The sequence below is a fragment of the Eurosta solidaginis genome, chromosome 2, assembly GCF_040869045.1.
Source record: "Eurosta solidaginis isolate ZX-2024a chromosome 2, ASM4086904v1, whole genome shotgun sequence".
Classification (NCBI taxonomy): domain Eukaryota; kingdom Metazoa; phylum Arthropoda; class Insecta; order Diptera; family Tephritidae; genus Eurosta; species Eurosta solidaginis.
In genome coordinates this window covers 63875353-63897747 of record NC_090320.1, presented here as the reverse complement: position 1 = coordinate 63897747, position 22395 = coordinate 63875353, and the positions used below count along the sequence as shown (strand labels likewise).

Genomic DNA, 22395 nt, shown 5'->3' with positions numbered 1-22395 from the left:
ACGTTGTTTCAATTTTATGAGACGACGAACACTTCAAATAGTATACTTGAGAATGTTAATATGCATACCCAGCAAGAAATAGTAAACGAGATTATAAGATATTGTGGCGAATGTTGGCATCACTATGCTGTTATTAAATAATCACAACAACAAGAACAGCATGTAACAATTACGTGCATAGAAAGCGATGAAGAATATCTCACGTACACATATGTAGTCATCAGCTAAGAGAAGAAGTAGTTGCTCACACATACACACGCATATGGCCAGAAGAAAAGCATAAACTGCAAATATACATGTATATAGCTAAATAACCAAGCAGGATATACAAGAGTTCTAGAAGGTGAAACATCTAGACCTTAGGAGAAATATGCGGACGAGGCCAACAGAGAGTATGTTAATTTATTGAATAAAAAAGATAATTGCGTAATGATATAAATGTCTTATCAAAATGGCGTTTATAAACTTTGTTATCTGTCAGAGGGGGAGTGTCTTATAATGAAGCATTACGTAGGACGTACTTTAATAGCTGTTTAGGCTTACACTTAGTTTGCCTACCTGAATGGAAAATCTCTTAATCAAAACTAGTGCGCTTTTGGTGCAGTTCGAACTACTACTAGTACGCCATTAATCTCTTTTACATGTATTCAACTGGCGAATTTAACATGGCTATGTCTTGGTGGTGGAAATTGTACCCGCTGCGTTAGCTTTTCACTTGTTCCGAACTACATACATAGAAATTACCACTTTAGAAGTAGTTTTTTATGGAGAAAATCTAGACACTGACGAACTGGTACTGATTTGGAATTTTAGGTCTAATTCCGAACCAGAAATTTATATCACCAGATGCTGACTTCCCTTCAGTGTAGTGATACAAATTTCTGGCTCAGATCTCAACCTAAAATACCAAAGAAGTACTATTTCGATAGTCACTAGATTTTCTCTGGTTCGAAAATCGAGAGCATGACGAATATTACCATCTCTAAGCTGTTACTAAGTAAATGTACAACAACAGAAATATTAAGCAAGCTACATAAACACATTAATCATCATTTACCCACATACATACAAGGCAACGAAGAGATAACTCACATGCAGATGTAGTCTTCGGTCGAAGTAGTATTCACATATACACGCGCATATGGCTATGCGAGAGGATATTAACGTGTATCTGTAGTTTAGACCTGGTAGCGTATAGCTGGTAACCAAGTAGAAAATTCTAGCAGAAGAAATGTCTAGACATTTGGGCAGAGAGTATAAAAGCAGCTGAGTAGTCAACAAGCAGTTTGATTTAAACACGGAATTAGTGGTGAAGTACGAGTTATTGTGAAGTACTCTCAAAGTAGTATAATAAAGACCATTTTGCATTATTGAATATTGAAGCTATTTATTCAACAGTTTAGCGATTCCAACGTTTGCAGAAAGTGTAAAATAAGCGGAGTTTGACAATGACAATATCGAAACTCTGAATGGGTTATGTATTTTAATCTGTGGGAAAAGGTACCAGCTAAATTATTCGAATTTTCGCTGGCACAGAACTTTCCTTTAATGGTAGTTGATATTTCCAATGCAGATATTTAAGCAGTGGTTCGAAACTTTCGCAAAAGAGGATAAAATTGTATTAGAAGCTACTTGTTGAATTTTGATTGGGTTCGGGACCAACGGAATAGTATCAACAAGATCTAGAATGTAAATATTTACACTAGTTTGAAACTATAGAAAGAACACCAATAAAGGGAATAGATCTATACTAACGATTTTTTTAACTAGTTGGGAACTATCGAATAAATGCCAATGCCAGAATTAGTTCTAAACTGGATATTTGTATCTAGTTCGGAACTAGAGAAATGGGGATGCAGCGGGGGCACCTAGGACATCGCCATGTGAAATTCGCCCGTTAAAAGCTAATAAAAGAAATATAGTGCGAACTAATAGTGGTTCCCAATTCACTAGAAACGCACAAGTTTTGAGCTACAGATTTTGTTACAGGGTTAGTATAGCCTATTGGCCATAACCTTAAGGTAATCATCTTCCTAATGCTTGATGAAATCAGTACAATTATAAACTTTGGTTGCAAAACGGTTGGTTGTACAGATATAAAGCAATCAAGATAGATATAGACTTCCATATACATATCAAAATCATCAGTATGGAAAAAACAAATTAATAAAGCCATATCCGTCCATCCGTAAACACGATACATTGAACAAATTTTGAGATATATTCACCAAATTCTGTATATGGGCTTATCTGGACCCAGAATAGAAATTTCGATTTCGAAAAATGCAAAAAAAGAGATAATTCAAAAACGACTACCGCTGAGCTAATAAAATTTGGTATGTGTATTGGCTTTATGGCGCAAAGCATAAATTTTAAAAAATTTTGGAATGTGGCCATGGCACCACCCACATTTAGAAGAAGAAAATTTGGAAATTTAACTAGCCGTAAATCAATATATTACATGGGAGTTTGGCAGAGAAACTATCCTAACCAAATTAGATGGACTGAGTGAAGATAATCAAAATACACTCAGTCAGTAGTGGTATGATTGAGCTAAGAACAAAACTTAAACAAATTTTGAAAATGGGCGTGGCCCGCGCATTTTTTGTAACTTTTATTGCCAAAAGTGGAACAAAAATCTTCCAAGATGAAAATTCCCAAGTTCAAATGAATTCATAAAGTAATTTACAGCTGGGTATGTTATGTTCGGTTTTACCGGAACTTAGGGCTTCATTCTGTATTGCGAACGATAGCTCAGACGAACGGTTGGCGTAGCTATCGCTTGCAATGGCATTCTTCATATTTTTCGCACAGCCTTTACGTTTCTTACTTTAAGTCAAACATGAAGGCGAAATTAATTGTCAAATGATATGTTACCATCGGTTAACATAGTGCAAATTCATTCGATTCGTCTCTGAGGTGAAACGAACATTCGTTTGGTAATAGAGAATGAGGTCCTTAGACTTTCTTTCTTCTTTTTAAATTAATATTTTAGCGCCTTATTTATTTTTTTTTTATTTTTTTAATGGCCTATACTTTTCCTTAACCTATAATAATATTGTTAATACCTTAAAGTTAGAGTAGGCCCGTAAAAGGGGAGCGAAATTTTCATCTTGCCTGTTTATATATAAATAAATTGTTTGCATACACACGTTGACGGTTTTGGAGATTGTTATCGATGTTGATGGTCCTTTGCCGTATTTAGACCGGGTACGTTCCGGTTACAAGCATCATGTTGGTACAAGCCCGACCATATTGGTTATCCCGCTAGTTCCATGTGGAGCTTGGGGTAGCCACGGCCTCGGCTGCTAAAGAAAGAAGAGAAGCTATAAACTGCGCTGAAAATCCCCCGCTTTGATGATCATCGCTTTTTATCCATTCAATGATTTTTTATGATTTTTTTTTGTTTGTCGACTTATTTGTACTTACTTTTGCTATATTATATATAGATATATATATATATATTGTCTTATTTCCTTTTTGCTTATGCCATGGAAATGCGCTAAAGAATATTTGATTATTCACTCGTATGTGTTTGTGTATGGGCATGGACACACGAAAATGCAAACTTTTCGCGGCTCTTCTTCAGCAATAAACTTTTGAATATTTATATGACTTCTTTTGAGCAATTTTATTAAAAGCTGTTGTTGCATTTTCACATTTTACAACTTACGACCACTGTAAGTTGAGCGGAATTAATCTGTATGTAGTTGTTGATGGGGCTGTCGACGCCTCTGCGCGTAGTGTCCGCTTTTGAAGAGTTGAGAGACAAAAACGAAAATTGTTTGATACAACACTTCAGATAAAACAAATTTTTTAAGATATTTTTTACGAACAATGCTGTTTTTAGTTTAATGGAACTTTATATTTAGTTTTAAAACAATTAATGCGTGTAATACCAATTTAAGCAATCAAATTTTTAATCGGTATTTCTGTAGGGTTACAAAATACGTTTAACCGTTAAAACGGTTATGGCCATCCAAAAAGGCGCGCCAGTCGATGATTCGTTGGATTAACTGCTTTCAATTTTAAATTAAATCATTTACTGCCTGGTCTTTCCGGTAAAGTAAGTCAACGCTTTTATAGAATATTGTTTCAGAGCGGTTAAGTTCTGTAGTTAGTTTAATTTTCTCCAGCATCAAATTAATGAAATGGCATTATAAGGGGTCTGAAACCTTGGAGTGGTCCTTTCTAATTCTGACTGAGCTAATGGTGTTGCTCAAGCCGTACAAGTTTAGCGGGAAAGCCATATTTAGACATAGCTATAGGCAGCTCCTTTCGTAATGCTCCTTTAAAAGTAGACGAAGAGTCAATTATTTTTTCGCGGGTTTTTCCAAGAATTGGAGCAGAGTGAAAATCTGGTCGACATTAGGTTAACATTTCTGAACCGCAATTAGTAGGTCCAATCTGCCGATTCAAGGTGGGCTTCAATATTTCGCACAATACGCTTGATAGGATCTTATATGCGGTACTAAGAACTTAATACTTACTTAATTGGCACTTAAACTTTTAAACGGTTACGACAGTCCAACAAGACGTATCAGCCGCTTCTTCGCTCTGCCAACTAGCGCCTAGTGGGCACACCAAGAGAGTTACTTAATCTAAGGGCCTTATATAGGTGCCTCTCAGCGGGTTAGCGGGTTAGAATATACCCGCGGCAGGTATGTCTGTTTTAAGAGAAGACTAAAATAACAAATTGGTTCAAGGGGTTGGGTAGCGCAACCCTTTCAAGGGGTTGGCAGCGCAATATATAGCTTCTCCAATCTAATTGGCAACCTCACCTACCCGTGATGAATGCAGTTTCTTTAACAGCCGATCCTCTGGCGACCCCAAGTTCCTCATGGATCTAGGGAATGGGAGGGCAAATTGTCTTAGAAGGCTTTCTCGTTTCCGAGATGGTCGGGCTAGTACTTTAATAGTGCTTGTTACCGGAACGTACCGGATCTGCATCCGGCAAAGAACCATAGACATCGATAACACTCTCCAAGGCCTTCGAGTGGTGTCCTTCTCGATACAACAACAACACCAACATCCTTATATAGGCACTAAGAGCAGTTTGCAGGATCCCCCTTCTTGTGGACTGTGCAAATAACGCTTAGATTCCAATCGTGAGCCATTCACTCGTCCATCCAAATATTGCAAAGAAGCTGATGCATGCGCCTTACCAATTCCTTGCCGCCGTATTTGAAGAGCTCCGCAGGTGATCCATCAGCGCCCCAGCCTTGTTCTTTTTTTAGTTTGGTTATTGCTATGTTGACTACGTCATCATCGATTGCGGGATGGGGCTCATCATCCCTGGGCGGTACATTGACCATTTACGCGAGAATTGAAGTGTTCTACCCATAATCTTAGTGCTCTCTAGACTTCGGTTGCAAGATCGCCGTTTTCTCTCTTACAGTAGTAGTATTATTTTTTCCTAAATATAGATAGTGTTTTTTTTTTTTCGTAAAAACAAGTTGTGTGTGCCTTCCTTTGCCGTGGCTACTTTTTTAAATTCATACATCGGCGGCTAAAAATTGTACACTGTGCTCGCTCATACTTATACCGCATTGGCAGCGCGAAGAAAATAAGTTGATTTGTATTTGCTGAGGAAGGCATATTTTCCACCTTTCCGCACCACCACCCTCCCGCTCCATACCTCTTTGCCATGGCCCTGTGCCATTACCAATTCCGCCATATCTTTTGGCTGCTCGCGATAATGTCAAATTTATTACATTATTTTGCCTCACTTGCCATGATTTTGCTGCCGCAGTTGGGGTGTGCATAAATCAAAAGCCAAGGCAAATGTGCCGCTTTATACACCAACTCCAATAATGAACGAGGGAAGGCTGCATTTTTATGGCACTCCCATAAATATCATACACAAGCGCTCTCACTCTTTATCCATCTCTCTTACGTCGTAGCTTTGCCGGTTGCTTCAACTTGAATATTTTCCATTTTTTTCTCATTTACTGCAATGTGATAATAAATGCTATAAAAATGAAGAAAAATGTGGTTAATTTTATGAGTTTCTTCCTTTCGTGCTACCAATTTTCATATAATTTACGAGTATTCTTTTGAGTTTTTAGTGCTGTTACTTCGCTTATTACTCTACATAGTTGCTGTATACATACATACATACATACATATATGTATGAATTTACTTACATTTTCCTCAGTTGCCCTGCCTCTGCAATTACTCCACTCTTGTTGGCCTCTCGACTAACAAAAAAAAACACAAAATTAATGGTACATTCAGTTCTTTCTTTGAAATTGCATAAATATTACGACCTGCCATCAGCTGCCTCTGGCGGTTCTATTTGAAGTGCTCCACCGCCGATGGAATCATCAACCAATTGCTTCTTGCTCGCCTTTCGCTTAAAGCACACTCGACACATTCGTATTTGAGCATAATTGATCATTGGAGTTGGTAAGCAGCCTTTACAACTACGAGAACATAACAAGTCCTTCAAGGGTGTTTTGCATTAAATTTAGTTATTACAATGTTTTCTTATCCGTTTAAAAGATAAATAACCTACTTTAGATAAAATAAATAGCCTTATTTAGTTTATATTATGATTATCTTTTGTTATTACAGTCACCTTTTGATATAGTTTTGAGATTTTATTGGGGTTCATAAAAAGCGATTTTCCATATGAGACAGTCCATATTTAAAAAAAAAAAATTGTTAGAAGAACTATGACAATCCCAAAATCCTCTACCCAATCCACAAGGAAGGCGATCCCGCAAACTGCGCCAATTACTACGGCATCAGCCTGCTTAATATCGCGTATAAGGTTCTTTTTAGCGTAGTATTAGATATACTGAAGCCGATAGTCAACAAGCTGATTGGTCCTTATCAGTGCGGCTTCAGACCTGGTAAATCTACTGTTGATCAGATCGTCACGATGCGCCAAAGCCTGGAGAAGAGTCACGATAAGAGAATCGATACTCTCCATTTTTTTCCGACTTCAGAAGCGATATTTTCAATACAATGCTGGAGAAGATAATTCTAGCAGCAGAACTGAACCGTGCTGGTACAATCTATTATACAAGCGTACAATTACTGGCGTATGCTGATAATAATGATATTATTGGCGTTAAGAGACGCGCAGTGAGCTTCGCTTTCTCTGGACTAGTTAAAGAAGCAAAAAAGTGGGTCTTGCGGTTAATATGAGGGACCAGACGAAGTACTTGCTGTTATCCAAGAAATAATCGGAGCGCCTTGGCAGGCACGTCGCAGTTGATGGATATAAATTCGACACTGTGAAGGTTTTCGTCTATTTGGGAATTAGCATTAATAGCAAAAACAATGTCAGCTTAGAAATGAAATGGAGAATAACTCTTGCCAAAAAGTGCTTCTTTGGACTGAGTAGGCAATTGAAAAGTAAGGACCTCTCTCGACGAAAAAAAATTACGCTCTTCAAGTCACTTATCGTACCAGTCCTGATGTATGGCTCACAATCATGGACGGTGTCGAGAGAAGATAAGATAGCTTTTGGAGTGTTCGAGATAAAAGTTTCTCGGAAGATTTATGGTCCTGTCCGTGAAGCCTGCGGCAAGTATCGAAGAAGGTATAATGATGAGCTGTATGAATTTTACGCAGACATGACGATAGTGCTGCAAATAAAACGCTAAAGATTTGCTCGCTAGGTCATGTTATGCGAATGAACAAACACGATCCGGCCAAGATATTACTTCAGTCGACACAGCAACTTGGAGGCAGGGGAAGCGGGAGACCTCCACAAAAGCGCGTTGCTGCGAAATTTCTAAGGTCATGTACAAATCTAACGTTATTAGGCTTACAAAGTTGACGTTATAGAGAAGACCTAATGATGGGCATAGTAACTGGACACTGCCTTCTGGCGTGACGTGTTTATAATACTAATAATAGGCCTTGTCAATAATAGCAGATGTAACGATTAAAGGAACGGTTGGGAACGTTCTGTGTTCATGTCCAACGCTCACGAGGTCAAGGCTCCAGCTATTAAGTGCGGCAAATTTGCCAGATACCGAGGCAACCATTAATCTTGGCCCCACAAAACTTCTAGTATTTACCAAAAGAACAGAGTTATTTTATAACATAAGTCTTCGTCCCTAATTGTACACTGTTAGAAATTTGAGCCTTAATTTTAAACCTTTCATCGGTTTAAGCAATCTTAAACCTTTTTAGTATTAAATAGGAAACCTCTCAAGTCACTTCTATCATTTTTAATTATTTGGCAATGTTCCTGAGTTTTTAAAGTGATGAGTATGTTTTAAACAGAAACTCATCGGGGTCAAGCCGTGATTTAACAATGCTTTTTTTTATAATAATGCTGCCCAGTATACCTTGCCCACAGTTTTTCCCAATATAATAAAAAAATAGTTGAGACATGGGCTAGAGTACAGTGTTAAACGATTTGTACAAATCTTAAGTATCTATACCAAGAAATAAAAAAATACTTGGCGCGTTTACCTCTGACCACATTTAGGCCAAGCCGCTCCTCCAATTCGCGTCGTACTCTTCTTTTATTTTACCTGCAAATTGGCGGGATAGTAGATACCTATATGTTTTATACTGATTCCGAGCGGCACCTGCAAGGCAGATGAATTTTCACTGAGAAGCTTTTCATGGCAGAAACTCGCGCGAAGTGTTTGCCGAGCCACTGCCTTGGGTCGATCCCGCTTAGAAAAACTTGTTTCTAATTGATAAAACTTTTTTGAAAAATTTCGTTGTTGTTTTGCCCGGGACTTAAATCCAGGATCTTTGGTGTGGCAGGTGAAGCACGCTACCACTACACAACGGCGGCCGCCTATACCAAAAGTTTAAGTAGTTTTAAGTAATTTGGAAAAAAGTTAAAATTCCGACGGCAAAACGTGACTAACTTGTGATGCTACAGCAAGCTGGACTGCAATCATGCGAAACGTGTTTGCTAGCATTACTTTTCACTTAACTGTGAAAAGTCATAAACAAAATGTACATATATTTTAGGTAATAGAAATAAGCTGAGCGACTGAACAACTTTTTTAAGCTTAACAAAAAATGCGTGTTAAATTGATGTGTTAAAACTTTACGAGAGCATAAATTTCCAATGTTTTATATGTATGCACAAGTTGCCGCACACGTTGTATGTGTGGATGTAAGCAATAGATACCTATAACAAGTACATTATTATTTATACATATATGTATGTACGTAGTATGTATGTATGTATGTTTGACTTGCGACGTGCTAACCAACTTCTTAATGCCACCAAAGAGCCAGAAATGTGAACGATTTACAAGCGAATGCAACCATTTAGTAGTTGACTGCTAACTTCGACAAGTTGAACCAGCGATGTAAAGGTGGGTGCGGTGAAGCGCGGCGCGTCAACATCCAGCCGCACACCTCACTATTTGTTATGCCACATAACCGCTCAATAAAAATAAAAATTAAAGCGCTCGTTTTGTGCGCCTCCTTGTTGTTGTTTTAATGTTTAAGTTACCCGCTACTGTTAGTAGTTGTGATAGTTATTTGTGTAGATGTTGTTGTACTGAAAGGCGTGATAAACGTGACAGTTTAATTGCAACCTTTTGGTCACTTAACCAAACGCAGCGATTGACGCCGTCACTAACAACAACGACAACCAGAGCGTTGAGCGCACTCAAGCATTTCTACTCTGCTTCTCGGCGTACAATAAAAAATACAAAACAAAGAGAGCACTAAATTAATTTCTTATTTAATCGTGTATTTAAAATATACATGTAAAATGTGTTAAAGAGTGTTACACTCAACAGCTTGAAATGCTCTACGCGACACTCAAACGAAACGCGCTCAGTACACATTTTTTTTAAAGCAACCCCATATTGAAGTGTTGCCATTGCAACATGCAGAGAATAATCAACATTGATTGGCTATAAATTGTGACTGCAGCAACAAATTGAGCGGTAAGATTTGTGGTTGCGCTGAGAGCGCTGTAACAGCTAGTAGTTGCGCTCTATTTTTGCATGAATTGTTGTGCTATAGCGAAAACCTGTTACTTGAAATTTATCTCTCAATATCCTGCCATAGCAGTCATACAAACATATATATTTACAAACACACAAATCAACCAGCCATTCATTCAACTATTAACAACCGCTTGACAGCTGGTTGCCACAATTAGCAACAACATATCCATGTACATATATACCTCTATATATGTCTGCCGTCGCTGTTTATAAAAGATCAAAGCGTACATAATTTTGTATGGCGCATGCGATATGATTGGACGAAAAGTACGCCATATTTGAAAATTTTTCTATAGCGCACTCACTCACACATGCTATAGCTGGCTTGCTTACGCAAACGGTACTTTAGCAATGGCGCGCTCTCTTCCGGTTTAGAGCACCACAGTAGCGCGCTGATGAAATGCAATAGAGCGCACACGCTCTCATTAAGAGTGCAGTGCACATGAGCTTGCATATAATGTTGTGCGCTCTTTTAGTGAGTTAATTTGTTATGTGAAATGCTCGTTTAGCAAGTACCTTAACTAGTTTTGTGCCATAGAAAATTCAGTTCGTGTTTGGGTTTCTTTGCGTTCGGACGTCCTTAAAAAAAACTGGCAACGTAGCAATATCTAAATGCCTTTGGCTATTTTATTATACAAATGTGCATACTCTATGAAAAATTTGAGAGTTAAACTAAACTGATTGTGCTTCATAAACGCAGCGCTGAATTTAAGCAAAAAAAAAGAAACTTCAATACAACAAGTGAGTTGTGTAAAAGCAGTTATTCAAAAGCGCTGAATGTGCTCTATTAAAGTAAGAATAAAATATTGTAATATATATATATTGCAGAAAAAAATTTGCTTCAATGAAAAACGCTTGAACAAAAGCTAAGACAAATCACTCAATACAAATTTGATCCAGATAAAGTGCTTGCAAAAAAAAAAAAAATAAGAATAAAAAAAAAACAATTGTGCTTACGCTGCTAAATATTTGTATTATATTAACTAAAACGCAGCGCCACAGTTTTCAGAGCAAAAAGTGATAGCAAATATTAAAAAAAAAAAATTATATAAAAATTTGGATTTACTCGTGACCTAGCAGCACATCAAATAGTGAGCCTAACAGCTCAGCAGTTATAAATAAAATTCACCCTTTGGATTAAATTTTCTTCTTTGTGGATTAGCCGTTTAATTCAATTTCGTTACCAACGCTTCCTGCTCAACCTCTGGATTTACGTAAAATGGTTGTTTTAGAAGGAGGCGGCGGTGTTGTTACAATTGGCAACAACCAATATTTACAACCGGATTACTTATCACCAATACCAACAACGGTGAGTTGGAAATTGAGCAAAAAAATTAAGAAAATAGGATATTTAAGAAGTACAGAATATGTAGCAGATTTAGGAGTACGGGAGTTTGTATAATGTTACGAGGTTTTTCATTGAATAAACAAAGTAAGGCTTAATATATTCTTGTTTTTTTAATTTTTAGAAACGAAAAAAATTATAGGTTCAAGAGATATAGCAAAATAGTATGTAGCGATATAAACAGTTCTAACGAATATTAAACAATTTTTTTTTCTAGTAAATTTTTTGCTCTAAAAACAAAACTAATTTACACAAAATGTCACATATTACAAACTAGCTAAGCCTCAGTAAAAAAAGAGCTAACTCAAAATTCTGAAATTTCGAAGTTATGAGCACCTTCAGGCTCCTAATTCAATACCCACCGAAGTGTATACTCGATTAACTTATAGCTATACTACTCAACAATAAAATACTTTTTAATACTAAAAATTCACACATTTTTATTTCAAATGTCAGAACTTATAGAATTTAAAGTTTCTGCAGTTCGAAATTTAGGCTGTCTAAAGTCTAGCATAAATAGACTAGGTGAATTTTGGTCAAAAAGGCTTCATGAATTTTTTTTTAATGAAATTGCGACACATATTGTAGAAACTAACCCCAAAGGGATTTCATATGTTTCTCAAAATTCTAAAGCTTAGATGGGTAAATGAGAAAAATCAGGAAACAATATACAAAAATGAATAAGTAAGATACTTACACTTCAGACATCCTCTTATTTTATTCGGAACACATAAATAGATTTTGAAATTGAATAACGGCTTTTATATTAGCTCTCCATTTATTTATTTCATAAATTACAGAAGAAGCATATTTTATAAAAAATAAACTAAGTTTGCACAGAGGTGGGTATGACAAACTTTAATAGATTTCAAAGTAGGTTTCGAAATCAAGCAAGTAAGGCTATATTTTTCCAAGTTTCTTAAGATTTGCTTAGCTCGCCACAAGCACTTTTTACAATTTTTTTTTTTCGAATACTTGACTAAATCTCTAAACTTAGTTTCAAAGTAAAATAACTATCTCTCTTTAAGAAATATGCTTTGAACAATTTAAAAAAAATAATGTGAGTGGGTTTCAAATTATTACAAGCCTCTTGTATAGGCATTTCCCAAAGGCTTGAGTAATCCAATGTAAATAGTTACATTTCGACTGCTAAGTGGACCCTATGACCCTATCTCGTCTGCCGTTGTCGATAATGACCTTTCTCAGAAAACGTTTGAATAACGCCCTATTTCAACATTTGTTTCAAAAATGCCCTGTATCAGAATTCGATTGAAGAACGCCCTATCTCGGAATTGTTTGCAAAATAAGCATATTAAAGTTCTTTCATTTTGTTAGATCAACGAAGAAGAAATCCGATCAACCCATATTATTCCAAAATTTTCCAAACAAACTATTTACTTTATTCTGTTTTATCACTGTATTAGTTTTGTAAAATAATTAGACCCTACACAAGGCCTTCTATATGTGTTATGTGCACTGTTCTAATCGAATTTTGTATTGCGAACAATAAAAAAACTAGAAGAAGCAATTTCCAACTACACGAACCTTTTCTATGTTTGTGTGAAGATTATAACACTCACTCGAAAATAATTGATGTTTCGCACTCGCTCTTTGCCATAAAAAAGACGGTTCTATCTTCTCTTAATAATTAAAAAATTATATTTATACTTTTAATCTATCGTATTTTGTGAATCTATATTTCTCAGCTGATGAGTTTATCTGTAGCTGAGCGGTTTTAGATCTCGGCGCTTAAGAAGCCACTGCCTCGCAAAGACTCGGTAACAAAAAAATTATAACAGGATTAGCCTGGTTTCTATATTAAAGATTGTGAAGAACAATTTGAAATTAACAATATCAAAAAAGTTTAGAATAATTTATTTTTGATGTAAAACGGGTACTCAACTCAGTTGAAAAAAAAAATGTCAAGTCTTTAGCTTATGTAACTCGATTCGAATTGAAGTGCGATTCGAAATTTTTTTTTTTCAAATGCCAAATAAATTTCATTTCTATAGGGTTGCATCATTAGGTCTCTGTAATATTCGAAAACTGTTCAAATTTGCCATTCGCGGAGCTAAAATAGAAAGTTGTTTATATAAAGATTTTTTTTGGAATTTTGCTAGGAAAGTGCTTTTGAGAATTTTCACTTTGCTAAAGCTGGTTTTCATTTCACAATTTTGAAAACAAATAACAACATGTTTTGTAAAAAGTTTAATTTTTGGAGAGAAGTTCTGTAAAAATATGGCGAAAATGACGTTAAATCGGTCAAAATTATGTAACTATTTTGCTTAAACAAGTGAAAACTGTAAAATGTCCTTGTGCCAATTCTTATTTCCGTAGGTGTACATCAAACCGGTTAATTCAATCGCGGTATTGGTAAAAAAATAATTACACTCTAGGGCCGTTTTTCAATGTCGCATCAACGCCAACCGGCAGTTTATTTAACAGACAAACTGCTGGTCAGCGCTAACCTAACCAGAGATTGAATAAACAGCCCTAAAGTATAGTTTGGTATAGGCATAAGATAAGACTGTAGTAGGCAAAGAGTGTCAAAAGCGCAATACAGCTCATATCATTGTGCCACGTACAAAGGATGATTTCAAACTTTTCTGCCAACTTTGCTGTTCCCGCCACAGGGCTTTCATTCTGCTGCACAACACCTGCACTCCGGCACTTTATCAGGACATCCTATCCCAGTACCACAACAGCTCGTTGGGCGCATAAATTCAATGAAGAATCATTTTTTTTTTATCTAGAAAAATAGTAAACGAGAGATTACGTTCAGTACCTGCCCTTTCCTCAATCCCTTCTGCTTAGAAACATTTTATCAAAATTATGTTTCATTGCAAGCAGAATTCTCGAGAAGTAATTGGTCATAGCTTAATAATGTCAGAATGCATTTTTTTGAACTAAGGTGGACGAACAGCCTAAAACTTTGAGCCAAAATTTCAAACTTTTATGAACAAACAAAATTTGGTTTAAAATTTAGATTATACCAATATTCTTGAAAATGAGTGCCAGTAGCTGGTTTCAATTTTAAACCAAAGAAATAAAAAAAAAACCTAAAAAATATGCAGCCCGTCGGCAAGTTTCGAGGCCTTTGCCCACCAAGCTATCACATTTGCACAATAAAACGTATCACAACGCTTCATTTGTATAACAAAAGAGTGTCAAAAATAATCTAGCAATTTTCATAAATATAATTTTTTTTATTTTCAGCAGCAAGTTAAAACTTTTTGGTTTTGCTTTTAAGCTAGAAGTGTCTACAAGTTTCTATTTTTAGATATTTATAATTTTTGGTTCAAGTTAAGTTTAAAAATTTGAACTAATTAAATTAAGAAACGTAGTACTTAATTGAAAGGAGTAGAATTTAAGTCAAAAAAGTTTAAATTGCTTAAACCGATGAATGGTTTCAAATTTAAGTGCTAATTTTTAAGCGTGTATTAAATTTAAACGATATTAAGGGCAGTTTTCACAATCTTCTGTTAGTCACTTATCTCTAGGTATGGAAATTTTAATTTTCTCTATGTTAACTGAAGCTTCGAGTCTCAGTTAAGTGCAAGGAAAAAGTGTAAAGAAAAGTCAGCTGTTTGGCTAGTTTGCGTGTATTCACAATAGATGTTTGCGACTTGTTCTACAAAATATTCACAATTATTGGCGTTGGTCACCCTGTGTTGAGAGGTAAAATCTAAATTAACTGCAGATGTTGAAAACGGCACTAAGTGGTAGAAAAAATAATTCTTTTATTCAATTTCTCATACACTTTGCATTCTAGAATGCTAACGACAAACGATTAAAAAAAATAGGCTATAGCACTAACTATTATAATTTTCTCAAAGAACACTCTTGTGAAAATAATAAACAAAATTTTTGTGAAAAACAAGCAAATCTATAATTTCTGTCATCAGTTTTCTGCTTCATTTCGGCGTCATTAATTTTTCTTTAATTTCCAAAAAAATTTTTTATGAACTCGTAAAATAAAATTTAGTGCGTAATAAAAAAATCTGAAAAAACAAGAAACGTATTAAACGAAATTTATTTTTATTACCATATCAACAATTTTATTGACTTTATAATCTCAGTGTCACAATATGGACCCATAAATGTTGATCATTAGAGTCATACAGAAAATGTCTTTATGACTTTGTCATTGGCGGTGAAAGCGGTTTTTAAAGTTTTCGAAATTCCTTCACAGTGCAGTTGCTGAATTATGAACGTTTTTTTTTTTATTACTCAATTGGCTAATAAAAAGAGGGCATTTGAAAACATCACAAATATGTAGAATGATTTTTAATTTATAGATAGATTTGCATAAACTTAAAGGATGATTGAGAAATCAAATGCTGATTTAAGACTTCTTTCATTTACAATTTTTTTTATATATATAAGCATTTTCTAAGAGAAAGTACCTTACAAGCTTTAGAGATCACCCGCATAGTAGCATACATACCAGACCTGTAAGGTACTGAGTACATACTTGTACTAGTACCAAATAAGTACAAGTACTCAAGTACTTCAAATCTAAGTACAAAGTATTAGTACTACAGTACTTGTACTTCGAATCCGAAAGTACAAGTAGATATACTTACGAAATACTTGCACGTACACGAAAGTACTTTTTCTGATAAAATATGTCAGTTTGATTCATAAATGGAAAATCAAAATATGAGTAAAATTTATATTAGAAAGCAACAAGAAGTAAAACTACATATCAAATAAGTATACATTGTACAACAGCTAACAATATTAAAGTAGTTTTGTGCTTGCCTTCATTAGTACTAGCTTTTCAAACGAAAAGTCCGTGATTGGTTGCCTTCTAGGACTATAAACAATGCCTGCTTAGGAAAATAAACGCTCTACTGGGTCGGAGGAAGCTGAGGGCGTATTCAATTTGAGTGATAGGTCCTTCGTAAGAGAATAACTCTTAAGCATATTGAAATCTGTTGATGTATCATTAAAATAACTGTACAACTCCTCTTCAACCATTTTGTCAAAGTTAGGTGATCGTAAGGGTGCTGGTTGGTCCGCTTCAAAACCGTTCAATACTTATGAAAGGACTTCGAAAGTACTTACAAGTACTTTACTTGTACTTCAACAATTCAAGTACAAGTACCTCGATACTTATACTTGTACTCATTTTTCGAAGTACTGAGGTACTGATACTTGTACTTGTACTGGTACTTTTTCTTTACAGGTCTGATACATACATACATTCTTCATGTAAACAAAATCAGCTGACTTCACACAAAACTGCATTACTTAAAATTTTTCTGCTTTCTTTCCATTCCAGATGGATTCCAAAAAAAGTCCGCTCGCACTGTTGGCACAAACTTGTTCACAAATTGGCGCCGATTCGTCAGCTGTTAAGCCAATACTCGCTATGGATAAATCAAAAAAATCTACATCGTCATCTTCATCGTCAACCTCATCGAATGGCAGTTCAGATCTAAGCGCCTCAAAGTCGCCAACACAGGCGAAATCACCCAAATCAACGACACCCACCAACACCGAAGTGAAATTGGCTTTCAAACCATACGAAACAAATGTGCTTAGTGCACAAAATCATAATTCATTCAAATCTGCATCATCGATTGCTGCCGACGAGCAGCGCCCTAGCTCAAAATGCTCCTCTAATGGTGCTGATAATAATAATATACGCGTACCATCACGAAGCAAATCGAATGGCACACCGGATATGCATATAATCAAAATGGAAAATGGTCATGGTAGCACACCCACGCCCAACGATCAAAATCGTAAAACAGTTTCACCCGCCGGCTCGTCGCAACGTGGTGCCAGTCCCATTGTACGCTCTGGCATGGAGGTGCTCAACAATGCCAACGGCTCAGCCACACACCCCAAGGAGATGAGTAGCATGGCTGCTGCCGCCGCTGCTGCTGCTGCGGCATACAAAGCAGCCAACCCATATGGCATAAATCCGCTATCAGCACTCTGCTGCCCACCTGGTATGGAACAACATGGTAACCCCGCCTTTCGCCCACCGTTCGCTGGCGGTTTTTCACATCATCATGCTGCTATGTTGGCTGCCGCTGCTGCAAGTGGTGGCTATCCAGGTGGTCACAATGGTCCAGGCTCGCAACCCAATCCCTATATCAGCTATCAACGCATCAAAACACCATCGGGCGGTGAAGCTATTGTGCCCATTTGTAAGGATCCCTACTGCCCCGGCTGCCCATATTCGGCACATACACAACAAATGCTTATGGGCGCTCCATGCCCGGCTGGTTGCACGCAATGCGAACATCAAAAATATGGCATCGCAATGATGGGCGGCGCTGCTGGTCTGCCACCAAATCATCCATATTCACAGGCGGCTGCTGCAGCTGCTGCCAGCGCTGCTGCTGCACGTTCAGCACCATACGTATGCAGTTGGGTGGTGGGTGATGCTTATTGTGGCAAACGTTTCCAAACCTCCGATGAATTATTCTCACATCTGCGCACACACACAGGCAATTTGTCCGATCCCGCTGCTGCCGCTGCTGCATTGGCTCAATCGCAGGCACAATCATTGTTGGGTACGCTCTTCCCGCCATCAGCTTTACGCGGTGGCTATCCAACACCACCGTTAAGTCCAATGAGCGCTGCTGCTGCGGCGCGTTATCATCCTTACGGCAAACCAGGTGGCATACCAGCAAGTGCGTTAGCAGCGCCATCAGCATTTGGTATGACTGGCTTTAATCCTGCTGCAGCGGCTGCTGCTGCGGCCTTGGGACCCTACTATTCACCCTACGCGATGTATGGCCAGCGCATTGGCTCTGCATCGGTGCATCAGTAAGGGCGCAATGGTAAGCGCTGATAAGTAGGCGCTTAAACGTGGTAAGCTAATAAGCAACAGTAAGGCTAGTCAATAGGAGAATGAAAGGCTAACCGATGAGTGATCTTTTGGAAGTGCGCGTGCACCTCAATGGCCAATACAAGGGCAAGAATATGTAAGTAGGAGTTGGCCGTACAGTGGGCCACGCGCGCTTTACTACAATATTCATACCAAAAAAATTTAAATTGGAGAGAATAAGAGAGAGAAATATCTAAGTGGTGTTAAAATTGCAGAAAATTGGCAAGAAAAAAGAAAATGTTTAAATGAAATGATTAAAACAAAATTGCGTTTCAAGTAAAAAGTACAGAAAAAATCAATTTAAGAATGCGCTATCGTTGCGATCATTTACACTGTGATACTAAAATGTAGTTGGATGCTAGGCTTATTAGATTTTAAATGATACAAATAAATATGTACATATGCACATTAGTCTGGGCCGAAAATCAGCTTTTTCTGATTCTTCATTATCAACAGGAAAAATATATCTTTTGTTCAAAAATAAGTTTCTGAAACCAAAAAAATAATGTTAGGTAGTTATCTTAGGCTTATGTTGATTGGAAATTAAATTTTCTACTTAAAAGTTCTGTAATAATATTACGTCAAGTTAAAAGTTACTGGGATAAATGCAATTTTGTTAACAAAAAAATTAAATTTTTGAAATGTTATCACTTCTTCATGGTAAAAAATGAATTTTATTATAAAAACTTCATGGGACATTAATATTTCTACAAAACAAACCTGAAAAGAGAGTGAAATATCTCATTTTAATTTTTTAGAACAAAATTGCAATTATCTCAGTAACTATAAATTTTACGTAATAATGTTATCGGAACTTTTTTGTAAAGAATTAAATTTCGGAACAAAATAAGTGATAATATCTGAAAAATTTTGTTTTCACAAAATTTAAATTATAAACTTGACGTAACTTTATTACAGAAACATTTTTGTAGAATATTGAGTATCCAATCAAAAAATTATAAAAAAAAAGTTTAAATAACTTCTTATTCTAACGGCATTGGTATAGACCATGATATCGGCCAAATATTTTTTTTGTTTTCCGCACAAAGAAAACTATTTTTGGTACTAATAATGTAAATTAAAGAAAAACATATTTTCGGCCCACCCTAATGCCCATGCATATATGTATTTACATAGAAATACATGTGAGAACGTGTAAAATTATTAAAATTTTAAGTTGTAAAATGCAGCCAAAGCATTTTTCCAATAACCACGTAACCTTAACAAATATAAACAATCACGAAAACTAGTTTTTTTTTGTTACAAAATATTAATTTAAAAATAATACTACTTACACATGCATATATATGTATGTTTTACGTTCGTTTGCCTTTAATTATGTAATTTTAAGCATGAAAATTGTAAATTTTTTTTAATTTTTAATTTGTGTTATTTGAACTGAAAGTGTATACAAAATTGCCTTTCACTTTTATGTTTTTTTGTTTTATTGGCTTTTACAAAATTCAATTTAGTTAAGTAATAAATGTAACAATTTAAGAAGCATAAAAAGCATGAAATAATATTTTTCATATTTACAAAACACACCATGTTTAAAACAAAATATTAAGTGATTGTATGTATGTGTTTATATACTTGAAACAATTTCTGTAAAATATCATATAAAATCAGTCAAAAAAACTGCAACTTAAAACTTGATGGAATAATTAGTTTTCATTTTACAATTAAATGAAGATAATAAATAATAATAATTAAATATAAAAGTTGAAGTTATTATTTCAAATGCTGGTTAGTATGCGGAAGTTTATAGCTACCGCTTTCTAATTATTGTTGTTGTGTAAGTGTTAGGGTGGTCCTTCGTTGTATGGAGGAAAAAAAAGTGTTTGGATTCTTGATCTCACCCCCTAAAAATATGCGAGTAGCTCAAAAACGAATATATACAAAGGTTTAGGCCAATCAAAAAAGATTTAGAGGTGGCGCAAAGGGCTCGAAATCCTGAAAAATTACGAATTTTTACAATTTCGTGTTTCAGGCTTCCATATTTCTAAACCCTACGAAAATTTACTGCTTCTCCACACCGTAATTAAGATGTTTTGTTACTTTTCTAAAATGGCCACAATCTTCAAAATCGGTCGAGCAATAACAGAGTTACGGCAAAATATATATTGCTTTCGACAAACAAATATGAAAAGTAAATTAAATCTGTGCAATTGTGTTTATCAGTGAATCGTGGTATTCGGGCAAAAAACGCTCAAATAAACTGTTTTATACACAAATACATATATCCCTTGAAGCCAAATTTGAAGTTTATTTATTTTAAAAAGTATACACATATATTTTTTATAAATTTTCTTTCGAAATGCGTATCGCCACAACAAATTTAAGCCTGCGCTGCAACTTGTTCTTGAAAGAAATTAAAAAAAAAAGTATAAAGAAATGAAAATATATATTTTAAAATTGCAAACAACTACCCAAAATTTCTTAGACGTTTTCTTATTAAAACTAACTGCTCATGAGTGAAAAATTTTGAATAGTAGGTTTTTTTAAATAGATAAATTGCGGCACTTTGCATTGGGATGGAAAACCACTTCCAGAAATAACGGGTCGTAAAAAGTTGGAACGACTTCCAGTTGTTGTTACTTACAGGAATGCCGAACAGTTAATAGGAGCTCCAAAAGTATATGCTGCAACAGGCTCGGAAGTAGCTCATACGTAGTATGAACTGCTATTTGAATGGGATCTGAAGAATGATATTGTGGCCTGTTGTTTAGATACGACATCGGTTAACACATGCGTTATAAAAGAAGCTGCAACGTTATTAGAAAAAAACTTGAGCGAAACATTTTTTATCTACCTTGTTGCCATCATATTTATAAAGTTTTGCTGAGAGTTATTTTCCAGCAAATACTAGTAAGGGCGTTCAGTTATTTCGCCGATTTCAAGAAAATTGCAAAAACATCGACAAAATTAGTTTTAGAGATATGCTACGAAATAAAGAATTGAAATTACTTTTAAGCGATAGCAAAGATACCATTTTAAAAAACCCTCTAAGGAAAAGTTGAAAAAGAAAATAGTAAGAGATGACTATAGGGAATTATTGGAATTAACGTCTATATGTCTAGGAGGAAGTGATGGCATAAAGTTTCGTGTACCAAAGCCCACTCGTCATTCTCGGTGGATATCTAAGGCATTGTATTGCTTAAAAATCTATTTATTTCGTGAACAGTTTAAACTAACGGAGCATGAAGAGGATTCGATAGCAAGTATATGGCCGTTTATTATACAATTATATGTTAAGGTTTGGTTTTACTGTACCAATCCTCATAGAGCACCTCTTCAAGACTTATCTTTTATTAAAGAAATTTATAAATACAGAAATGTTAATAAAAAATATCTGATATTGCAATAAAAAAGTTTTGTAACCACCTATGGTACCTGTTTGAAGAATGTATTGCATTGGCATTGTTCGATGATGACGTCTCTTGTACCACGAAGAAAAAGATTGTGGAAAAAATCAAAAGCATAGGACAACTGCGACAAGGAAACAGAAAATTTGAAGAGGTTACACTTAAGGCCCACTGAAATCAATAAATTCATAGAAAAAGAACTACACGATTTTGTAACAGGAAATACAATTGATTTTTTTGGTCGGTTTGGGATATCATCTCAATTTCTGGAGGTAGATCCACTATACTGGGGGGATACAGGAACCTATAAAAAAGCTAAGGATACTGTTATAAATATAAAAGTAGTTAACGGCACAGGAGAACGGGGAGTAAAGCTTATGGAAGAATATAATAGAATACTTTCAAATGACGAACAAGAAAAACAATATTTTTTACAAGTTGTAACTGATTACAAAAAACAAATTGAATCACATACTAAATCATCCTTAATTAAATCCTAGGAAATAATATCATATTATTTACGTGTCAGCTAAAGTTTCACAAGATATTTGTATATGTTTTAAAAATGTATTTTCAAAAAAATTTATAATAAAAAAATTTGAAACAAACTCATTTACGTATACTCATTATATACACATTCTTGAAGTAATGACACCGTGTTTCACGCAGAATATATTTTATAGCTTTATTATTATTTTACCATTTTTTGTTGTTTTAGATTTATTTGAAAGTAAAATATCTCTGGAACTTACTAATAACACGATAAATTACGTTTCGCCCATAACAAATGAAGTAGGGTTGACCAAATTTAAGAAATTGTAAAAATTCGTCATTTTTCAGGACTTCAAGCTCTTTGCGCCACCTCTAACCCTTTTTCGATTGAC

General features: G+C 35.4%; 1 protein-coding gene across 2 annotated transcripts; it reads left to right on the top strand.

Moving 5' to 3' along the window:
• The first annotated feature begins 10497 nt into the window (after nt 1–10497).
• noc (no ocelli) lies at nt 10498–19867 on the top strand. Of its 2 annotated transcripts, XM_067765589.1 has the most exons (3): nt 10498–10692; nt 10780–11260; nt 16584–19867. In XM_067765589.1, the coding sequence occupies exons 2-3, from the start codon at nt 11171–11173 to the stop codon at nt 18087–18089; spliced, it is 1596 nt and encodes a 531-aa protein (XP_067621690.1). In that variant the 5' UTR covers nt 10498–10692; nt 10780–11170; the 3' UTR covers nt 18090–19867. The 2 variants fall into 2 exon arrangements, with proteins under 2 accessions (XP_067621690.1, XP_067621689.1); XM_067765588.1 differs by having other exon boundaries at nt 10499–11260.
• The last annotated feature ends 2528 nt before the right edge of the window (nt 19868–22395 follow it).

Bases quoted from the DNA above. Each gene is read 5' to 3' on its own strand.
- noc (XM_067765589.1), top strand. From the start codon at position 11,171: ATGGTTGTTTTAGAAGGAGGCGGCGGTGTTGTTACAATTGGCAACAAC. The intron at 11,261-16,583 runs GTGAGTTGGAAA...TTTCCATTCCAG, and splicing joins TATCACCAATACCAACAACG to ATGGATTCCAAAAAAAGTCC.